At 50.1% G+C, this 17,813-nt stretch overlaps 1 protein-coding gene across 1 annotated transcript; it reads right to left on the minus strand.

Annotated features, from left to right (window-relative positions):
• Window positions 1-742: 742 nt before the first annotated feature.
• On the minus strand, window positions 743-17,552 carry LOC311319066 (serine/threonine-protein kinase PAK 3; the record flags this gene model as incomplete). Its single annotated transcript, XM_084450517.1, has 14 exons — window positions 743-832; window positions 1,403-1,540; window positions 2,079-2,275; window positions 2,400-2,499; window positions 2,695-2,812; window positions 6,619-6,731; window positions 6,898-6,946; window positions 10,159-10,222; window positions 10,832-11,006; window positions 11,182-11,328; window positions 16,075-16,112; window positions 16,291-16,444; window positions 16,547-16,647; window positions 17,381-17,552. The coding sequence occupies 14 exons, from the start codon at window positions 17,550-17,552 to the stop codon at window positions 743-745; spliced, it is 1,656 nt and encodes a 551-aa protein (XP_084306643.1).
• Between the last annotated feature and the right edge of the window lie 261 nt (window positions 17,553-17,813).

Below are 17,813 nucleotides of genomic sequence, written 5' to 3' on the forward strand. Positions count from 1 at the left end.
GGGCGTCCGTTCCAAGCCAGATGGCGAGGATGGACATTCTCCACCTCTTTACATTCCTACTGACTCTCTCACTCCGACGCCAAAAAAGCACGCACGCACGCACACACGCACACACACACACACACACACACACACACTGTATAGGAGCATCTGCAGGGGATGAGCAGGTTGTTTATACAGAGCCATAGTCATGCAGGTTTATGTTGGTTTCAGAAGACCGGAGTCTGTCTCGTGTTCCCTGTGGGGGGGGGGGGGCGTGGCCTGGGGGGGCCTGGCCTAAAGGAGCGTCGTAGAAGAGCTGGAGCAGAAGAGAGCAAGGCAGGACAGGGAAGGAATCACAGGCTCTCCACGCTGCTGTTCTCTCGGCTTCCCTCCATAGTTCTACCAGTCTTGAAAAGGAGCACAAGTGATTTTTTTTTCAGTCTTTTTTCTATCGTTTTTTTTAGTTTTGTTTTGGAGCCACACACACGCACCCACACACACCCACACACACACATGCCATGAGCGGGCTCACGTGCTTCTGATGGACTGCTCCATGTGTCCAGAGTTCGGGGAGGGGAGGGGGGGGGGGCTAGAGGAGGAGGCAGGGCAGCTCTGCAGCCAGCGATGCAGGCAGACAGGGAGGACCCCGCTGGGCCAGCCTCCTCAAGAGGAGGTCCGTCACACAACCCCCACACGCCCGGGAGCAGGCTTCCGGCAGGCAGGGCTGTGTGTGTGCGTGTGTGTGGACGCACGGGGCCCCCTAGCGGCTGCTGTTCTTAATGGCTTCCTTCGCTGCTACAATCAGAGGGGTGAGGCTGGAGAGGGGCTTGGCCAGCTTCAGGAAGGAGTGCTGCAGAGGGGAGGGGGGGGGGGGGGGACACAGAGGGAACAGAACATCAGGGTTCACTTCTGTTTAAAGTCGCACTGAAATGAAAAAAGCATTCTGTCCCATTTTGGTTCACATAATTGGTCATAGTGTTCACCTATTCAACGATGTATGCCAAAAAAAAATCAAAATTGTACTTTTGTTGTAATCTTATATCAAAGTATATAATTTCTTACTTCCTGGAAAACGGTAGGTCACGTGCAATTAGGTAAAACAAGTACCTTAGATTTTAGGCCAATAATCTCACAACATCCACCCGTCAATCAACGCTATCCTTCTATCGAATCTGTCTAAAGTTCTTAAAACCCGTCCACTTGTCAATGTTCCAATCAAATTCCTCTAAACATTATGTCCCACCCTCATAGCTTGTTTGCGTCAGAAATACGTCAAACTAGGGAAGTTAGATGATCTCAAACGTCCGTTTCAGTGCAACTTTAAGGTCAGGTCACAGTGTTGCGGTGGTCAGTGCGCCCATGACGTCTGGGTTATGGGTGTGTTTTGAGTTGTGGTGGTGGTCGGGGTGGCAGCGCGTACCTGGAGGAGCTCCTTCGCCGAGCCTCTGCGGTCCACGTCCATCTCCAGGCAGCGGTTGAGGAAGTCTCGGAACACGGACGACAGCCTCTCTGGGTTCTGCAGCTCCGGCGTGCCGTTGGTGGCAATCAGGTACAGGGCCTGGCGGGCGGGGGGGGGAGGGTCAGTTAGGTGGGAAGAGTCAGGTAGGGGGAGGGGCAGTTAGGTGGGAGGAGTCAGGTAGGGGGAGGGGCAGTTAGGTGGGAGGAGTTAGGTAGGGGGAGGAGCAGTTAGATGGGAGGAGTCAGGTAGGGGGAGGAGCAGTTAGGTGGGAGGAGTCAGGTAGGGGGAGGAGCAGTTAGATGGGAGGAGTTAGGTAGGGGGAGGAGCAGTTAGGTGGGAGGAGTAAGGTAGGGGGAGGAGCAGTTAGATGGGAGGAGTCAGGTAGAGGGAGGAGCAGTTAGGTGGGAGGAGTCAGGTAAGGGGAGGAACAGTTAGGTGGGAGGAGTCAGGTATGGGGAGGGGCAGTTAGGTGGGAGGAGTCAGGTAGGGGGAGGAGCAGTTAGGTGGGAGGAGTCAGGTAAGGGGAGGAGCAGGAGATAACTAATATCGCGAGGAGAACAAGGCTTACTCATGTCTCATGACAGTGGAGCTAGTGGATACACACATGTAGTACAATAGGTGTGGGTCTCAGTCTTACCCTGAGTGGGTTCTCGTTCAGGTAGGGCGGCTCTCCCTCCACCATCTCTATGGCCATGATGCCCAGGGACCAGATGTCCACTTTGGGCCCGTAGGCCTTGCGGGTCACCACCTCTGGCGCCATCCAGTAGGGCGTGCCCACCATGGTGCTGCGTTTGTTCTGCTCCGGGGTGATCTGGGCGCAGAAGCCAAAGTCCGCTGTGGAGGAGACCGAGACGCAGCAGATGTCAGCTTCTCCGTTTCAAGCCACTACATTCAACCCCATCTAACCCAGCACACTGTGGTCCGGCCGGCTCCTCACTGCCCCCTACTGGCCACTCACTGAGCTTGACGGAGCCATCCATGCCCAGCAGGATGTTATCGCTCTTGATGTCTCTGTGGATCACCTGGTTGGAGTGCAGGAAGTCTAGGGCCTGCAGACACTGTGGAGACACGTCATCAGAGTAAGAGGGACATGCCTCTCAAACAACAACAAACAACAACAACAACAACAACAACGACAAGCACGACCTCTGGTCTCTGAGACCCATACCCTCTGAGGGTATGACTGAGTGCTAGAGCCAACCTCGGTGAGGTTAACCGTAGACGACTAGGAGGGTTCTGGTGTGACCTCTGACCTCTCTGCAGACCGCAGCGATCTGGCCCTCGTCCATGCAGGTCTCAGTCACCACGTCTGTCAGGGAGCCCCCAGCCAAGTACTCCATCACCACCCACAGCTCATCCCCAACCAGGTAACTGTGGAGAGAGAGAGAGAGAGAGAGGTGGGGGAGAGAGAGAGATGGACGGAGAGAGAGAGAGACAGAGGTGAGGGGGAGAGAGAGAGGTGGGGGAGAGAGAGAGATTAAGGAAGAGAGGAGGGGAGAGAGAGAGATGGAGGGAGAGAGAGAGGTGGGGGAAAGAGAGAGATGGACGGAGAGAGAGAGGTGAGGGAGAGAGAGAGGTGGGGGAGAGAGAGAGATTAAGGGGGACAGAGGAGGGGAGAGAGAGAGAGAAAGAGAGAGAGGTGGGGGAGAGAGAGAGATGGAGGGAGAGAGAGAGGTGGGGGAGAGAGCGAGATGGATGGAGAGAGAGAGACAGAGGTGAGGGAGAGAGAGAGAGGTGGGGGAGAGAGAGAGATGGAGGGAGAGAGAGAGAGGTGGGGGAGAGAGAGAGAGGTGGGGGAGAGAGAGAGGTGGGGGAGAGAGAGATGGAGGGAGAGAGAGAGACAGAGGTGGGGGAGAGAGAGGTGGGCGAGAGAGAGAGATTAAGAGGGAGAGAGGAGGGGAGAGACAGAGAGAGAGAGAGAAAGAGATGAGACATTACTAGAGTGTGTGAGATGAGACATCACTAGGGGCGATTTCTGCAGCTGAACTCCGAAAGGGTCCATCAAAGGTTGAACTCACATCACATCTCCTTCATCATTTTCAAAGGGCCACTTACCGAGTGAGCAAAGACCAGCTCAGAGGGGCTGAAACCCAAGGACTCCTGCACAACTTCTCTTACAGCAAACAACATCAAATGAACGCCATTGTTCCAGTCTTTCTCAAACTCCAAGCAGTAGGCACGCAGCATGGACTTGAGTGCGGCATGGAAACGCTCTAGCGCCCCCTGTGACTCCGGATGGAATGCACTTGAACGGCAATGTGCGAGCTGCTTGAGAACCTGAGTAAAGAAATTCGAGCCCTGATCGGTTTGAACTACCTTAGGCAACCCAAACACAGAGAAGAACTTAAAGAAGTAGTAAAGGGAAAATGCATGTTTAGCACTGTTTTAAGGTTACTTATGATCATATACAATGGTTCAGATCAAAACGTTGACAAAACTAGCACTTTTGAGAAAGTCTGATAATTGCTCTACCACCGTTTTGGTCATACAATGGATGTGGGTGGGCATCTCAAAAAATCTTTTTAAGTTAAACTCTCGATTTCAAAGACAAGATACTCACAGAGGTGTTAGTTGGCGTTCTGACATATAATTCGCCATAAACTAAGATTCTAGTTCATCTGGAAACGCTTTTTTAAATATTTAGCATAGAACTATTTAGTCGCAGCACATACGTGTGTAAACTTACGCAAACTAGGTAGCCTAGCAACATAAACAATAACAATAACTACCGTAAGTAGTTCCGCTTCCTGAATCCCCTCTGCGGATTGATCTACACATCTACAACGGTCGCGTCAATACAAGTCAATGGATTTCATAAAATGATCAATAAAACCCTACAGGATTCATACTTTGTGGCGAATTTGATGTCAGAACACCAACGGACACCAATCACCCCCTCAGTGAGCTTCTTGTCTTTGAAATTGAGAGTTTAACATGTTTTTGGAATTATGTTTCAAGGTGCCCCTCCGCATCCATTGTATGACCAAAACGGTGATAGAGCAATTATCAGACTTTCTCAAAAGTGCTAGTTTTGTCAAAGTTTTGATCTGAACCATTGTATATGATCATAAGTAACCTTAAAACAGGGCTAAACATGCATTTTCCCTTTACTACTCCTTTAACCAAAGCTTGTACCACCGTGGGAGCAGTTATCTTGCGCAACGGAATGGCCTCGGGAAAGCGCGTCGAAAGACCGTGAATCATCACGTCTCGTGGCAAAAGAAGTGTCTGACCTCTGGAAGGCCACAACCCTTGGGGCGGTAACATCTCCGGTGAATTCACACCGGAGGAGTTCGCTGCTGCCCTCCAGCATGTAAAGCCAGGGAAAGCTCCGGGGCCTGATTCTATCTTCCCAGAGCTTATACTCCATGCCACGCCTACCTTGAAGTCCTGGTCAAGAGTGTTCCTCTCTTCCTGCTTGCGCCAACTCAAGATCCCCAAAATCTGTATCCCCTTCAATATCCTCGAGCACCTCATCTACGCCCGCGTCGAACCAATCATCAACCCACTGCTCCCACAGGAGCAGGCCAGGTTCTGATGCGGGAGATCGACCATAGATCAAGTCACTTTGATGACTCAAGACATCGAGAACAGCTTTTCAGCTAAAAAGAAAGCCGGAGCCGTCTTTATAGACCTGACGGCTGCCTACGACACCGTATGGCACCGCGGCCTCACTTGCAAGCTGCTCCGCCTGCTGCCGGACAGACACATGGTCAGCATGATCATGGAGCTTGTCTGAAACCGCAGCTTCACCCTCACCACCGGTAGCGGACAGCGAAGCAGGTTGCAACGCCTTAAGAACGGCGTCTCCCAGGGATCTGTCCTGGCCCTTCCTTTATAACATCTACACACCTTGCGCTGGTGTACTCAGCTGGAGACTGGCAGGCCGTGGAGGAGACACTGAGCCAGGACATGCAGACACTAGCGGCATACTGAGCGACCTGTCCAATGTTACTCCGGAAATGGAGATTGAAGCTCAGCAAGGCAAAGACGGTGTCGGCAGCCTTCCACCTTAACAACAAGGAAGCCAAACGTGAGCTCCAAGTGCACATGGATGGAACGCTCCTGCCATGCAGCGCCGAACCAACCTATCTCAGCGTGACATTGGACAGGTCGCTCACGTTCCACCAAGACCTCGAGTCACTGCGCAAGAAGTTAACAGCTCGTGTGGTGTTGATGAGGCGACTGGTCCGATCAGGCTGGGGTGCCGGCGCAAAAACACTGCGCACGGCAGCCCTAGCCCTGGTCTACTCCACCAGTGAATATTGGGCACCGGTTTGTGGTTCTGCACAGGAACCACAGCACGTCTTGCCTGCTGGGCCGTGGAGCCTAACCACCTGCTCCATGACAGGCTCACTGCAACAGCGGAGCCTCCCCGGCATCGAGACACACTTTTGTGCCTGTGGCACGGGATCTCCTGCAGCAATGCAGAGATCTTAACATCAGTGAGGCAGGATGGGCGGACTACATCTGGCGTGCGGAGTGGGAGGCAAACACCTCCAGAATCCATGATTTCATCCCGGCCGCCGGTCCTTCCCCTCCTGGGATGGACTTACCCAGACCGGCGTGGGTGAGGCTTAATCGCCTCCGGACCGGCATCGGACACTTCCGCTCATCGATGCACAGGTGGGGCTTGGTATCCTGTGCGGCGTGCAAGTGTGGCGCTGAGGAACAAACCGGACACCCAACGGAATGCATGGCCTGATGGTTTTGGATTACAAAATGATGACATGGCTCCTGGAGGTGTGCCCGGATATATTCCCGGGTGACCTCTCACCCAGGCTCGGGGTGGTAAGAGGATAGCCCCTCGGCCCCGAGCCTGGGGAGGAGAGGAGAACACAACACCTAACCCGCACGAAGAAGAAGAAGTAGAGTGCAACAAATGAGAAAGATAGGCCTATCAGTGCTGAAGTGAGTTTGTTCCTTTATGCATGCCTAGAATACTTGCTGTATGTGTGTGTGTGTGTGTGTGTGTGTGTGTGTGTGTTTGTGTGTGTGTGTGTGTGAGAGAGAGAGAAAGAGAGACAGTTGGGAGAGGGAAGGAGCCATGTTTGTATTATGGTTGTCAATCACAGCAGCTACTTAAGGCTATTGAGGTGTATTTGTCTGAGGAGTGTGTGTCCAGCTCCAGCAGTTGGCCACATGTTGTTTAAATGAATGCACGGCGTGAGGCAGACCTGTCCAGGTAGTTGACTATGTTCTGGTTCTTGTTTTCCCTCATGACCAGTATCTCGTTGATGATGAGCTCCTTCTTGGGCTGCTGCTGCAGGTTCATCTGTTTGATGGCCACCTAGGGGAGAGAGAGCCAGAGACAGCAGCGTCAGACAGCACAAGGAAGGAAGTCAGGTGGGGATGCCTGGAATACCTAGGAACAGGAAATACAGATGAGGATGCAGTGGGTGGAGACACTGAGGTGGTTTCCTGAGGTGACTTCGGGGGAGTGGAGAGAAGCTTACCTCCTGGCCAGTCGCAATATCAATGGCTGTGTACACAGTCCCAGAGGCCCTGTGGAGACACGGGTAAACACACTAGTTCAACATCGAAGAGGCTGACAGATGAGAGATGCACAAAACCAGTCCTTCCAACTCTTTTATGCTGGACACCTGCTCACACAGTAGAATACTGTAGGTCTAACTTTTCTATATACAGTAGGTCTATTGTATGACTACTACTGTATGACTTACTGTATGACAATGCACAGGACATTCCTTAGTGTATTCAGACATCCCTTAATTACGCCACTAGAGGGCAGTATTGGCCATTAGCCACAGGAGAGGTAGTGCTGTTTGTCTCTGGGTTATGGCTATGCTGTGTACAATAATGGGGGCTGTAAAACAGTCAGTGAATTGACCTTCCTCTGATTTCTATAAAAAGTCTTGTGAGGAAATAACACCCGCCTCTAACTGAGGGCCCGACCGCCTCTCTCTGTCAACAGCAGTCTGAGTTGTTTATGTGGCGTCTGAAAGCAGGTTCCAGGAGCTGGCAGCTCGGGATTATGCACTTTGAAGTAGCCTGCTTTTTTAATTTTTTATTTAATCTGTTAGATTAAACAAATGTCATGAAAGATCTTATTGTTTAGAGAAGAGTTTTGGCAGGCACGTTGGTGCCCCTGTAAAACCTCTCTGTTGTCTGTAAGCCACCAATCTGCTGTCTGTAACACCCCACTCTGCTGTCTGTAACACCCCCACTCTGGTGTCTGTAACACCCCACTCTGGTGTCCGTAACATCCCCAGTCTGCTGTCTGTAACACCCCAATCTGCAATCTGTAACACCCCACTCTGCAGTCTGTAACACCCCCACTCTGCAGTCTGTAACACCCCCACTCTGCAGTCTGTAACACCCCCACTCTGCAGTCTGTAACACCCCCACTCTGCAGTCTGTAACACCCCCACTCTGCAGTCTGTAACACCCCCACTCTGCAGTCTGTAACACCCCCACTCTGCAGTCTGTAAAACCCCCACTCTGCAGTCTGTAACACCCCCACTCTGCAGTCTGTAAAACCCCCACTCTGCAGTCTGTAACATCCCACTCTGCAGTCTGTAACATCCCACTCTGCTGTCTGTAACACCCTACTCTGCTGTCTGTAACACCCCACTCTGCTGTCTGTAACACCCCCAGTCTGATGTCTGTAACACCCCACTCTGCTCTCTGCCCCGGGGGAAAGACCCAGTTGCCCCTGTCCTGGGGGTGCAGTGCAGCCTGGGCGATAGTGGGCAGCAGTGTCATATTTCTTCCTGACTGAGGCCCTCTTTGTTTCATAACATTTCCACTTCTGAATCCACTCAAAAGAGGTCTTAACCGGGAGCAGACATGGCTGCTGCCTGTGTTTTACCTGCAGGCTAGGCTGGTGTTGGGTTTCACATGGTGAACCTCAGCCTAGTTTCTGCTGACAGAGAGACACAGTCACCTAGTGCCTCCCTCTGTCACCAGCTACTGTAACCTGCCCGCTCACGTTTCCACGCTGCCAGTCTGTTACACCTGGCCAGCTCGCTAGAGATAACAACCATTTAACATGACAATGGGGGACGTGGTTTACATCCTATGTTACTGTAGCTTGAATCACTAATCTCTCTTCTTATTCCTCTCTCTCTCTCTCTCTCTCTCTCTCTCTCTCTCTCTCTCTCTCTCTCTCTCTCTCTCTCTCTCTCTCTCTCTCTCTCTCTCTCTCTCTCTCTCTCTCTCTCTCTCTCTCTCTCTCTCTCTCTCTCTCTCTCTCTCTCTCTCTCTCTCTCTCTCTCTCTCTCTCTCTCTCTCTCTCCTGGACTGTGAGGCTTCACTGCTTGTCAGAGCCATAAATAATGGAGTGCTGGTGTTTAGTGTAGTCAGCTGCTGCAGGGGCCGGCAGGCAGGTATCAGTGGTAGGCAACGTACTATACTGGTTTATACTGGTCTATACAGGTCAGACCTAAACTGGTCAATACTGGACAGGACAGCAGAGTCGCTGCCCATCTTTCACCGCAGGCTCAAAACTCACTTCTTCAAGAAGCACTATACTGGTCTGTACTGGTTTATACAGGTCTGTACTAATCTATACTGGTCTACAGAGAACATGTGGATCTATACTGGTCTATACTTGTGTAAAGGGGGACATGTGGATCTATACTGGTCTGTACTGGTCTATACAGGTCTGTACTAATCTATACTGGTCTACAGGGAACATGTGGATCTATACTGGTCTATGCTGGTCTACAGGAAACATGTGGATCTATACTGGTCTATAGGGGACATGTGGATCTATACTGGTCTATGCTGGTCTATAGGGGACATGTGGATCTATACTGGTCTATGATGATCTGTAGGGGACATGTGGAACTATACTGGTCCATACTGGTGTAAAACGGGACACATGGAAGCTTCTGGTCTGCTCTCCAGAGGTGACGGCGTGTGTTGGCCAGGGCAAGGGTAGTAATATCAGGGAGCTCTCAAGTAACAAAACCTATTGTAGCAGGAACAGCTTCTGGAGGCCAAACCAGTCCAGCTAAAAGCTGCACAGTGGCTTGTGTTTCCCAGTGTGTCTGAGGATCGTCTTTGATCAGAAAGTCTTGATGAGCGGGAGGCAGAGACTCCAGAGAGAGACTGCAGAGAGAGACTACAGAGAGAGACTCCAGAGAGAGACTGCAGAGAGAGACTGCAGAGAGAGACTGCAGAGAGAGACTGCAGAGAGAGACTACAGAGAGAGACTACAGAGAGAGACTGCAGAGAGAGACTACAGAGAGAGACTGCAGAGAGAGACTACAGAGAGACTCCAGAGAGAGACTGCAGAGAGAGACTCCAGAGAGAGACTGCAGAGAGAGACTACAGAGAGAGACTCCAGAGAGAGACTGCAGAGAGAGACTGCAGAGAGAGACTACAGAGAGAGACTGCAGAGATACTGATGCTGTCGTTCTAAGTGGTGATGTCAGGGCTAAGCTCACTCCAGACTCCAGCTCTCAGAAAGAGAGAGAGAAAGAGAGAGAGAGAGAGAGCAAAAGAGCAAGAGAGCGGGAGAGTGAGCAAACCTGGCGCCTGGCCATGCCTGGATAAAGTTCTCATTTCCTCTCCACTACTCTTTCCTCTCTCACAGATCCTTCAACCTCCCTAATTCCTTCTCTCCCTCCCTCATTCTCTCTCTCCGTCTCTGTCGTCTGCTGACTGGGCCCCCTGTCTCCGGGACAGGCCTGCTACTCTGCTCCCAGCCATTGAGGTGGCGAGTGGATCGGGATTGAAGGCGGACTTACCCCTGTCCTATTTTCTCAAAGCGAGTGTACTTCTTTTTGGGGTCCCCCACACTTACAATGCTCCCTGGAAGAAAGATGTTTTTTGATTAGAGTGTGCCAATGTCAACAATAGGCAGGTTAGGTTGAGCGGGCAAACACACATAGGCACTCACATACAGTCAAACACACACACAGACACACACACACACACACACACACACACACACACACACACACACACACACAGACACACACACACACAAAAGAATCGCCATGCAAAGGGTCACCCATGCATGAATACACCTCTGTCACTTAGGGGCGTGTCCTGCTGGGCGTGCTGGCTACTGTAGCCAAATACACTCATCTCCACTGCCTGGTGCATGCTGGGAGTTTGGCCTGCCCAGAGCCATGCTGATATTTTTGGAAAGGGTTAGGGTTAGGCCAACAGGGCTCAAGGAGCACTCTGTCTATGAGGACCACCCGGCCATCCTTAGGCTTTAACCTTTAACCCCAGGCTTCATGAGCAGCCCAAACCAATCACTGCTGTAGGATGCCTTTAGATCAGAGCCGGGTGCAGGCACATCATGCGCGCACGCGCGCGCGCACGCACGCACGCACGCACGCACGCACGCACACACACACACACACACACACACTAATCTATATGGTTCTGTGGGTGTATAAAGAGACATACTCAGTCGTTCTAGGATCTCCTCGTCTGTCATTTTGGACTTCTTCCTCTGCCGGTCAGTATGGCGGTACAGCGTGCTGGACGTGTTCTCCGGCTGGACCTGCGACTCCGGGGGCGTGGTCACCTCCTTCACCGGGGCGGGGGGCTTGATGGGCTCCATGACAGAGCGTGTGTAGATCTGTGAGGATGAGAAGCAGGACACCGCCGTCAGCACGGTCTGGCAGGGACACACACACACACACACACACACACACACACACACACACACACGCATATGCCCGCCAGCTGAGCAGCGTCGGGGTTTCTACCAGAGGATCGATGCATGAGGTCATTGTTCAGAAGCGCCCACTCACAGATTTAGTGTGCTCGGGTCGAGGCGCGATGACCGGCGGCAGCTCGTCGTCGTCATCCTCCTCCTCCTCCTCCTCTTCCTCTTCCTCGTCCTCCTCCTCAGACACGGGTGGAGCTATCGGCGGCTCTGACGACGAGGTCTTGGCGCCCTGGGGGGGGTTAAAAACATGGCGTCATAAAAGACGTCTGCTGAGCGCGGCCTGGGATGGCGGAGCACCGCTGGGTCCGCCCCCACGGCGGAGGGACACGGGTCGGATACGGGTCGGATACGGGTCAACAATGAGGAGAGGCCACGGTGAGGCCGGGAAGTCCAGCAGCGCAGAGAACCCAGAGTTTATCCACCAGCCTCAGCTCCGGTTCCGAGGTCAGGTATGGGTTCGACTCAACAACTGAACTGGGCTATCTTATCTTACAACAAACTATACTGACCTTTCAGAGACAACAACAAATTAAAACGACTAAATAATATGTAAATCTTAGCCTACAACAAACTTAACTGATTTATCATGGCCTACAACAAACTAAACTGGCCTAAAATAGCACACAACAAACTAGGTTGACCTATCATGGGCTACAACAAACTGACCTAAAATAACCTACAACATACTCAACTGACCTATCAAGGCCTACAATAAACCAGTAGTGTAAACTAGTCTGAGATGTGCAGTAAGCAGATATGCTCTGGCGTCAACTCCCAGAGGGTCAGAAGTGAAACAGTAAAGAAAATAGTCTCCTATCCCAATCATCAGAAGTTACTAAGAGCTTAAAAATGAGAGGCACGAACAGTCCAATTTCTTTTATGTAGCCCATAATAGTACAAAGCCTGTGCTGTTGAAGTCAGGAAGAGTTTCACTAAATCTTGACTGGATAGAAAGATGACTAATAGAAAACAGATTAGGGTACTGTCTAGTGTACTGTACTTGAGAAGAGTGAGACAAGACAGTGGGACATCGTTGCATGACAGGGGACTATGTGTGCAAGGATATACACCAGGGCCTGGCAGTGTGTGTGGCAGTCTGAGGCAGGGGGGTGAGACAGCCAACATTATTAAGGGAGTGTCGTGAATGGGAGGGTGAGGAATTTCACAAGAGAAACATCTGCTGTGTGTGTGAGAGAGAGAGAGAGAGAGAGAGAGAGAGAGAGAGAGCACATGGAGCAGTATCCCCGCCATGTCCTCTGTGGGTCTGAATGGTGTCCAGGGGCTGTCGGCTCTTAGAGCTGCCCAGATACAACATGTAGACAAACAGTCAGATCGGGTGCCGCGATACTGTACATCCTGATCACTAACCAATCACAAGCCTCAATGTTCAGTGACAAACACATCACCCTGCCTGTACTCTACCTCTCGCACACACGGTATTAAACAGCACCGGCCTGTAGGGGAGGAGTCATCAGGTGACTCATAGTGATTCAGAGCACTGCTGAGCTGAAGGAAGCAGTGTGGTCTGGGAGCCTGGCTAGTTTACGACCATCCCGGTCCGCTGAGTGAGCAGCACATGGTCAGGGTTGATCCGAGCCAGAGGTGCCATCTGGGACTCATCCATCACACTGACTCATCCATCACACTACTGTAGCGCAGGAGGGATTTCATCCAGTTCCAGGGCTCAGCATGCAGACTATGATGGCAGATAAAGCTGGATGAGAATAAATGCAGCGGCAGAGCGTAGCGAAGGCCAGGTCTGGAGCGGTGGCTGGCCAACTCACCATTCAGCCATGCAGGGACTCAGTACCTCTTGAATTACCTGATAATTACCTATTATATAATTACCTCGACTAGTAACTAGTAATAAAGTGCCTTTCTCTTCTCTTCACTATCTATCTCCTCACTACCTATTTCCTTTCCTCACTCCCCATCTCCTCTTCTCAGTCCCTATCTCCTCTCCTCACTCCCTGCCTCCTCTCCTCACTACCTATCTCCTCTCCTCACTCCCTATCTCCTCTCATCACTCCATGCCTCCTCTCCTCACTCCCTGTCTCCTTTCCTCACTACCTATCTCCTCACTACCTATCTCTTCGCCTCAGTCCCCATCTCCTCTTCTCAGTCCCTATCTCCTCTCCTCACTCCCTGTCTCCTCTCCTCACTCCCTATCTCCTCATTCCCTATCTCCTCCCCTCAGTTCCTATATCCTCTCCTCATTCCCCATCTCTTCCCCTCAGTTCCTATATCCTCTCCTCAGTCCCCATCTCCTCTCCTCAGTCCCTATCTCCTATCCTCATTCCCTATCTCCTTTCCTCATTCCCTATCTCCTCTCCTCCCTACCTATCTCCTCTCCTCCCTACCTATCTCCTCTCCTCATTTCCTATCTCCTCTCCTCATTCCCTATCTCCTCCCCTCAGTTCCTATCTCCTCTCCTCATTCCCTATCTCCTCTTATCACTACCTATCTCTTCTCCTCCTTACCTATCTCCTCTCCTCCTTACCTATCTCCTCACTACCTATCTACTCTCCTCCTTTCCTATCTCCTGTCCTTAGTATTACATGCTCACGGTGGAGGTGATGAAGGTGAACCTCAAACACACAGGGTTGTTCTGTGACTCTAGAACTACAGGGCAGACGGAGCTGAAGACCACAGCAGAGCAGAGATGAAGGTGTTAACAGTGTTAACAGCTAGCTAACAGTGAGTAGTGTAGCAACTAGCTAACGGCAGTGCTAGCAGTGTTTATCCCAGAGCCATGCGGTAATATCCAGAGCTGGTGTAGTTCTAGCAGAGGCACTTACTGGCCATGTGGAGAAGGGTGGGAGGAACATGGGATCAAGCATGCAGGAATTTGACAATAATCACAACCCTCATTGGTATTCCCCTGCCCTGCCTCTCTAAGGATGGGCTGGATAGAGAATGTCTTCCAGCCAAGTGATATAACAGAAGAATCTATTGCATCTACAGTATGTTCTGCTATTTAGAAAAGTATCACATCTAATCCCATTCCCCCAACACAACATACATGTAGAGAGTGATGATGTGTCTACAATGTCTCAAATCAAACATCTGGCGGATGGGAAGAAATGTATATCCAGCATTCAGCAGCGTAGGGACATCTTAGTTAATCTGGCATCAACAACATTAGGAGATCAAATGGTTGAATTTAGTCACAGCCAATACAGTGCATGGAAAGTAACATGAAGGAATTACCTTGTCAAATAATGCGCTGCAGGTTCTAAGGCTGACAGGAGGCCCAGACGACAGCAGTCGGTTCTGAATGTGAAGGTCGAAAATGGGAGGATTTACTCAACATAAACCCACACAACATTGAAGAGCAAAGGGGACGGAGAGGGGCAGTGGGCGGCTACGGAGGGATAGGGGCTACGCTGTCCTAGCATCATCACCATCATCATCATCATCATCATCACCATCATCTCTCTTTGTGCATTAGCTCTCCTCATGTGCAGTGTCGTCTAGGGGAGATGCTCGCTGGTGATGACCTACTTCTTAGAAAAGGCAGATCATGTTGAGGGAACAAACTGCAGATGACCAGACCTTGCTGTTGACCTACGATATACGAGGATGCCAAGGTGATCGATGCAGAAACTAAGCTCCTATATGAGATCCTGCTGTTGTCTCTGCTAGGAGACCTAAGAGACCTGCACTATAACTCGTACCCGAGTTTCTCTGAGTGGGAGTTGTTTGCAGTGACTCAGGCTCTGCTTGCTCTGGGTTCTTTATTGCAGAGGGTTGATCCCTTGATACAATAGGGTGTGGTGCTTGTGTACATTTGTGTGTGTGTATGTGTGTGTGTGTGTGTGTGTGTGTGTGTGATACAGGCCTGCCTATAAAAAAACGGCATTATTTATAGAGAATGTCCGGCGTCCAGACTCCACCAAACATAAGCCCTGCCAAGGGCCAGTGACCCCCCTGACAATAATACTGAAGATGGAAGACCGTCAGAGAAGGCCAACAAAAATGTGACAAACCAATAAAACGATGGAACGAGGTATGAGGGTAAAGTCCTCTCTCTCAGTCCCTCACAGAAACTCTTCTTACTCTGAAGGAAACACTTTCCATCCAGTCCAGAAAATTCGACCATCCAGTCCACAACCCGAGAAAAAAGAAAGCATTGAGGAAGAAGCCACTAAAAGAGAGTACTGTATAAAATAAATTATACAATAACAGTGGTTGAGATTAGACTTTCTAGTGCCATAAGTAACTAACCTGTCCAGTTATCATTCAAATATCACCACTGCTGCAGAGAGTATAGCTACTAAACCCCTAATCTGTTGGGAGTCAATGTGAGACCATGGTTTTCATAATTCTGAAATATAAAAATAGTATCCATGGCTGAGGATAAGTCAGGAGACAAGTCAGTAAAATGTAAGATTTTAAACATTAAAATATGTCTATATTGCTATAATAAATCAAGAGAGAGCCTCCTATCTTACATAGTAGACTGCTCTTTGGCTTTGCTACAGCAATTTCTAAAATTCAGTGTTGGGTCTCCACAGTTTTAAAAAAATGCACATGTGAACATGCTAAGACTCAACCAGCAACACAGAACATCGGTCTATTGTCTTATTTGGGAGTAGGTGAACCCAGACTGCTCCAACCAGGCTCCAGGCGCTGGACATTAACTGTGTTTACTCTTGCAGCACAACTTACATATTGTCCTTTTAGGCTGATTTCCGAAGGGAAGTTTGGACATTCTCTCAGACTGTCATCTGAGATCAGGGTAGAAGATACTAGAGGAGTCAGCCTGTGGTCCTAACAGAGAAGTAGAAGTAGAAGCTATCAATGTGCCATGTCATTTAAATGTGATTTGTTTTTGAGGCATTTAAAAAGCTGTATATGCCTAATATTCAAATATTTGTATTCCACTTTTATTGCATCTCTAGGCTGAATCCTGAACACAGAATGGGAAGAACAACTGGGTGAGATAAGGGGTTTTAGGTGAATGAGGACTTACCAGAGTGTTAGCTGCTATGTACCCATGTGCTGATTTGTCTGAAACAGAGGAAGCATCACAATTTGTCCCATTTCTTACAGTAACAGAGTGAAGCATCACATATCAATTAACACTGTTGCTCAGACGTGTATATCTAAATCTGATTGCTGTATGTACAGTATAAGACTGCGTGCGTGCGTGCGTGCGTGAGAGAGTGTGTGTGCTGGGATCCCGTACCTCCAGAAGTGAAGCTCATGTACTTCTGGTTGTTGACCTTCTCTTTGGAGTCGTAGAACTTGAGGACGTCCAGGACGGCCTGGGGGTTCTTCTTCTGCTCCAGCTTGGTGATGTTGGAGGTCTGGAGGAGCCGCGCCCACTGCTCCGGGATGCCCTGGGAGGAGAGGTCAAAGTTTGAAGGCCATAGGTCAGATCCAGTCTAAGTGTACTGGAGGTCTGAGTTAATGTAGGAAAGGTCACTGAAGGGTGTACTGACGGTGAACTCTCCTGTGACTGCGTCAAAGCCAACATGGATGGTGTGCTCGAAATCGGAGGGCAGGGAGATCTCTGGACGCTCCTTCTCTTTCTTCTTATTCGCTGATGGGGGAAAACAAAGGGCATCGAGCCTTGAGTCATGTTACTGATAAAGAGGTCAGTTGTTCAGTCTCTCTACAGCGCAGCTTTCCACACTGTAGATCATGATGTCCTTATTGGAAGACTTGAGAACTGAGTCGGCCTCTATGGTCCATCTAATTGGCCGAGAGTTTTTTGTTGCCCTTGGTGATGACAACTCAAAAAACATTTGAATGACATGTGGGGTCCCACAAGTATCTATTCTAGGGCCCTTACTTTTCAGACGTCATATACGTCATGTCATTAGGAGGCACAATATTAGCTACATCAGGGGTGTATCCAGTGGTAAATGGATTGCACTTATATAGCACTTTTATCCAAAGCGCTTTACAATGGCCTCTCATTCACCCATTCACACACACATTCACACACCAATGGCGGTAGCTGCCATGCAAGGTGCTAGCCTGCTCATTGGGAGCAATTTGGGGTTCAGTGTCTTGCCCAAGGACACTTTGACATGTGTCCAGGAGGAGGCAGGATTTGAACCGTGAGGGGGTTGCTAGCGATTTGTCGACGGGGGGGGGGGGGGGGGGTTTACAAGGCCACCTGGCGGCCGTTCTGTGATTCTCTAGAACCTAAGGTTTAGGGGTAGGGTGAAGGGGGTTAGGTTTAGGGGTAGGGTTAGGGGTAGGGTTTAGGGGTTGGGGTCAGAGGTAGGGTTAAGAGGGTTAGGGGTAGGGTTAGGGGGCCTACTCACTCTTGTCTCCCCCTGGGAAGATGGAGCGCAGGCGGACTTTCTTGTTCTTCTCTTCAGGAGCCATTGGGAGAGGTTTGGAGCCGAGGTTCACTGATGAAGAGTCTCTGGAACTACTGTTCATTCTCAAGGGGGGGGCTGGCGGTTTCTCTTCAATATCCACACTATCGGACATCTTTAGTAACACTCACAATGTCCTGGAACGGAGAGATAACAGGGAGGTACAGGTATGTTAAGCATTGTCTAGGATGATATACCATTTTGTACATCATAGACGTGTAGTTATTTAACTATAAATTAAACCATGCATATCCTCAACTCATTAAATTCTATTAACAGTATATATATTTGTATATTTTGTATTTTACTTCAGCATTTTATTTACTTTGCTTTTTACTTATTAAGCACACTTGGGAGCTAGCAAAAACATTTCACT

This window comes from Borostomias antarcticus (assembly GCF_949987555.1).
Source record: "Borostomias antarcticus genome assembly, chromosome: 15".
NCBI classification, from domain to species: Eukaryota; Metazoa; Chordata; class Actinopteri; order Stomiiformes; family Stomiidae; genus Borostomias; species Borostomias antarcticus.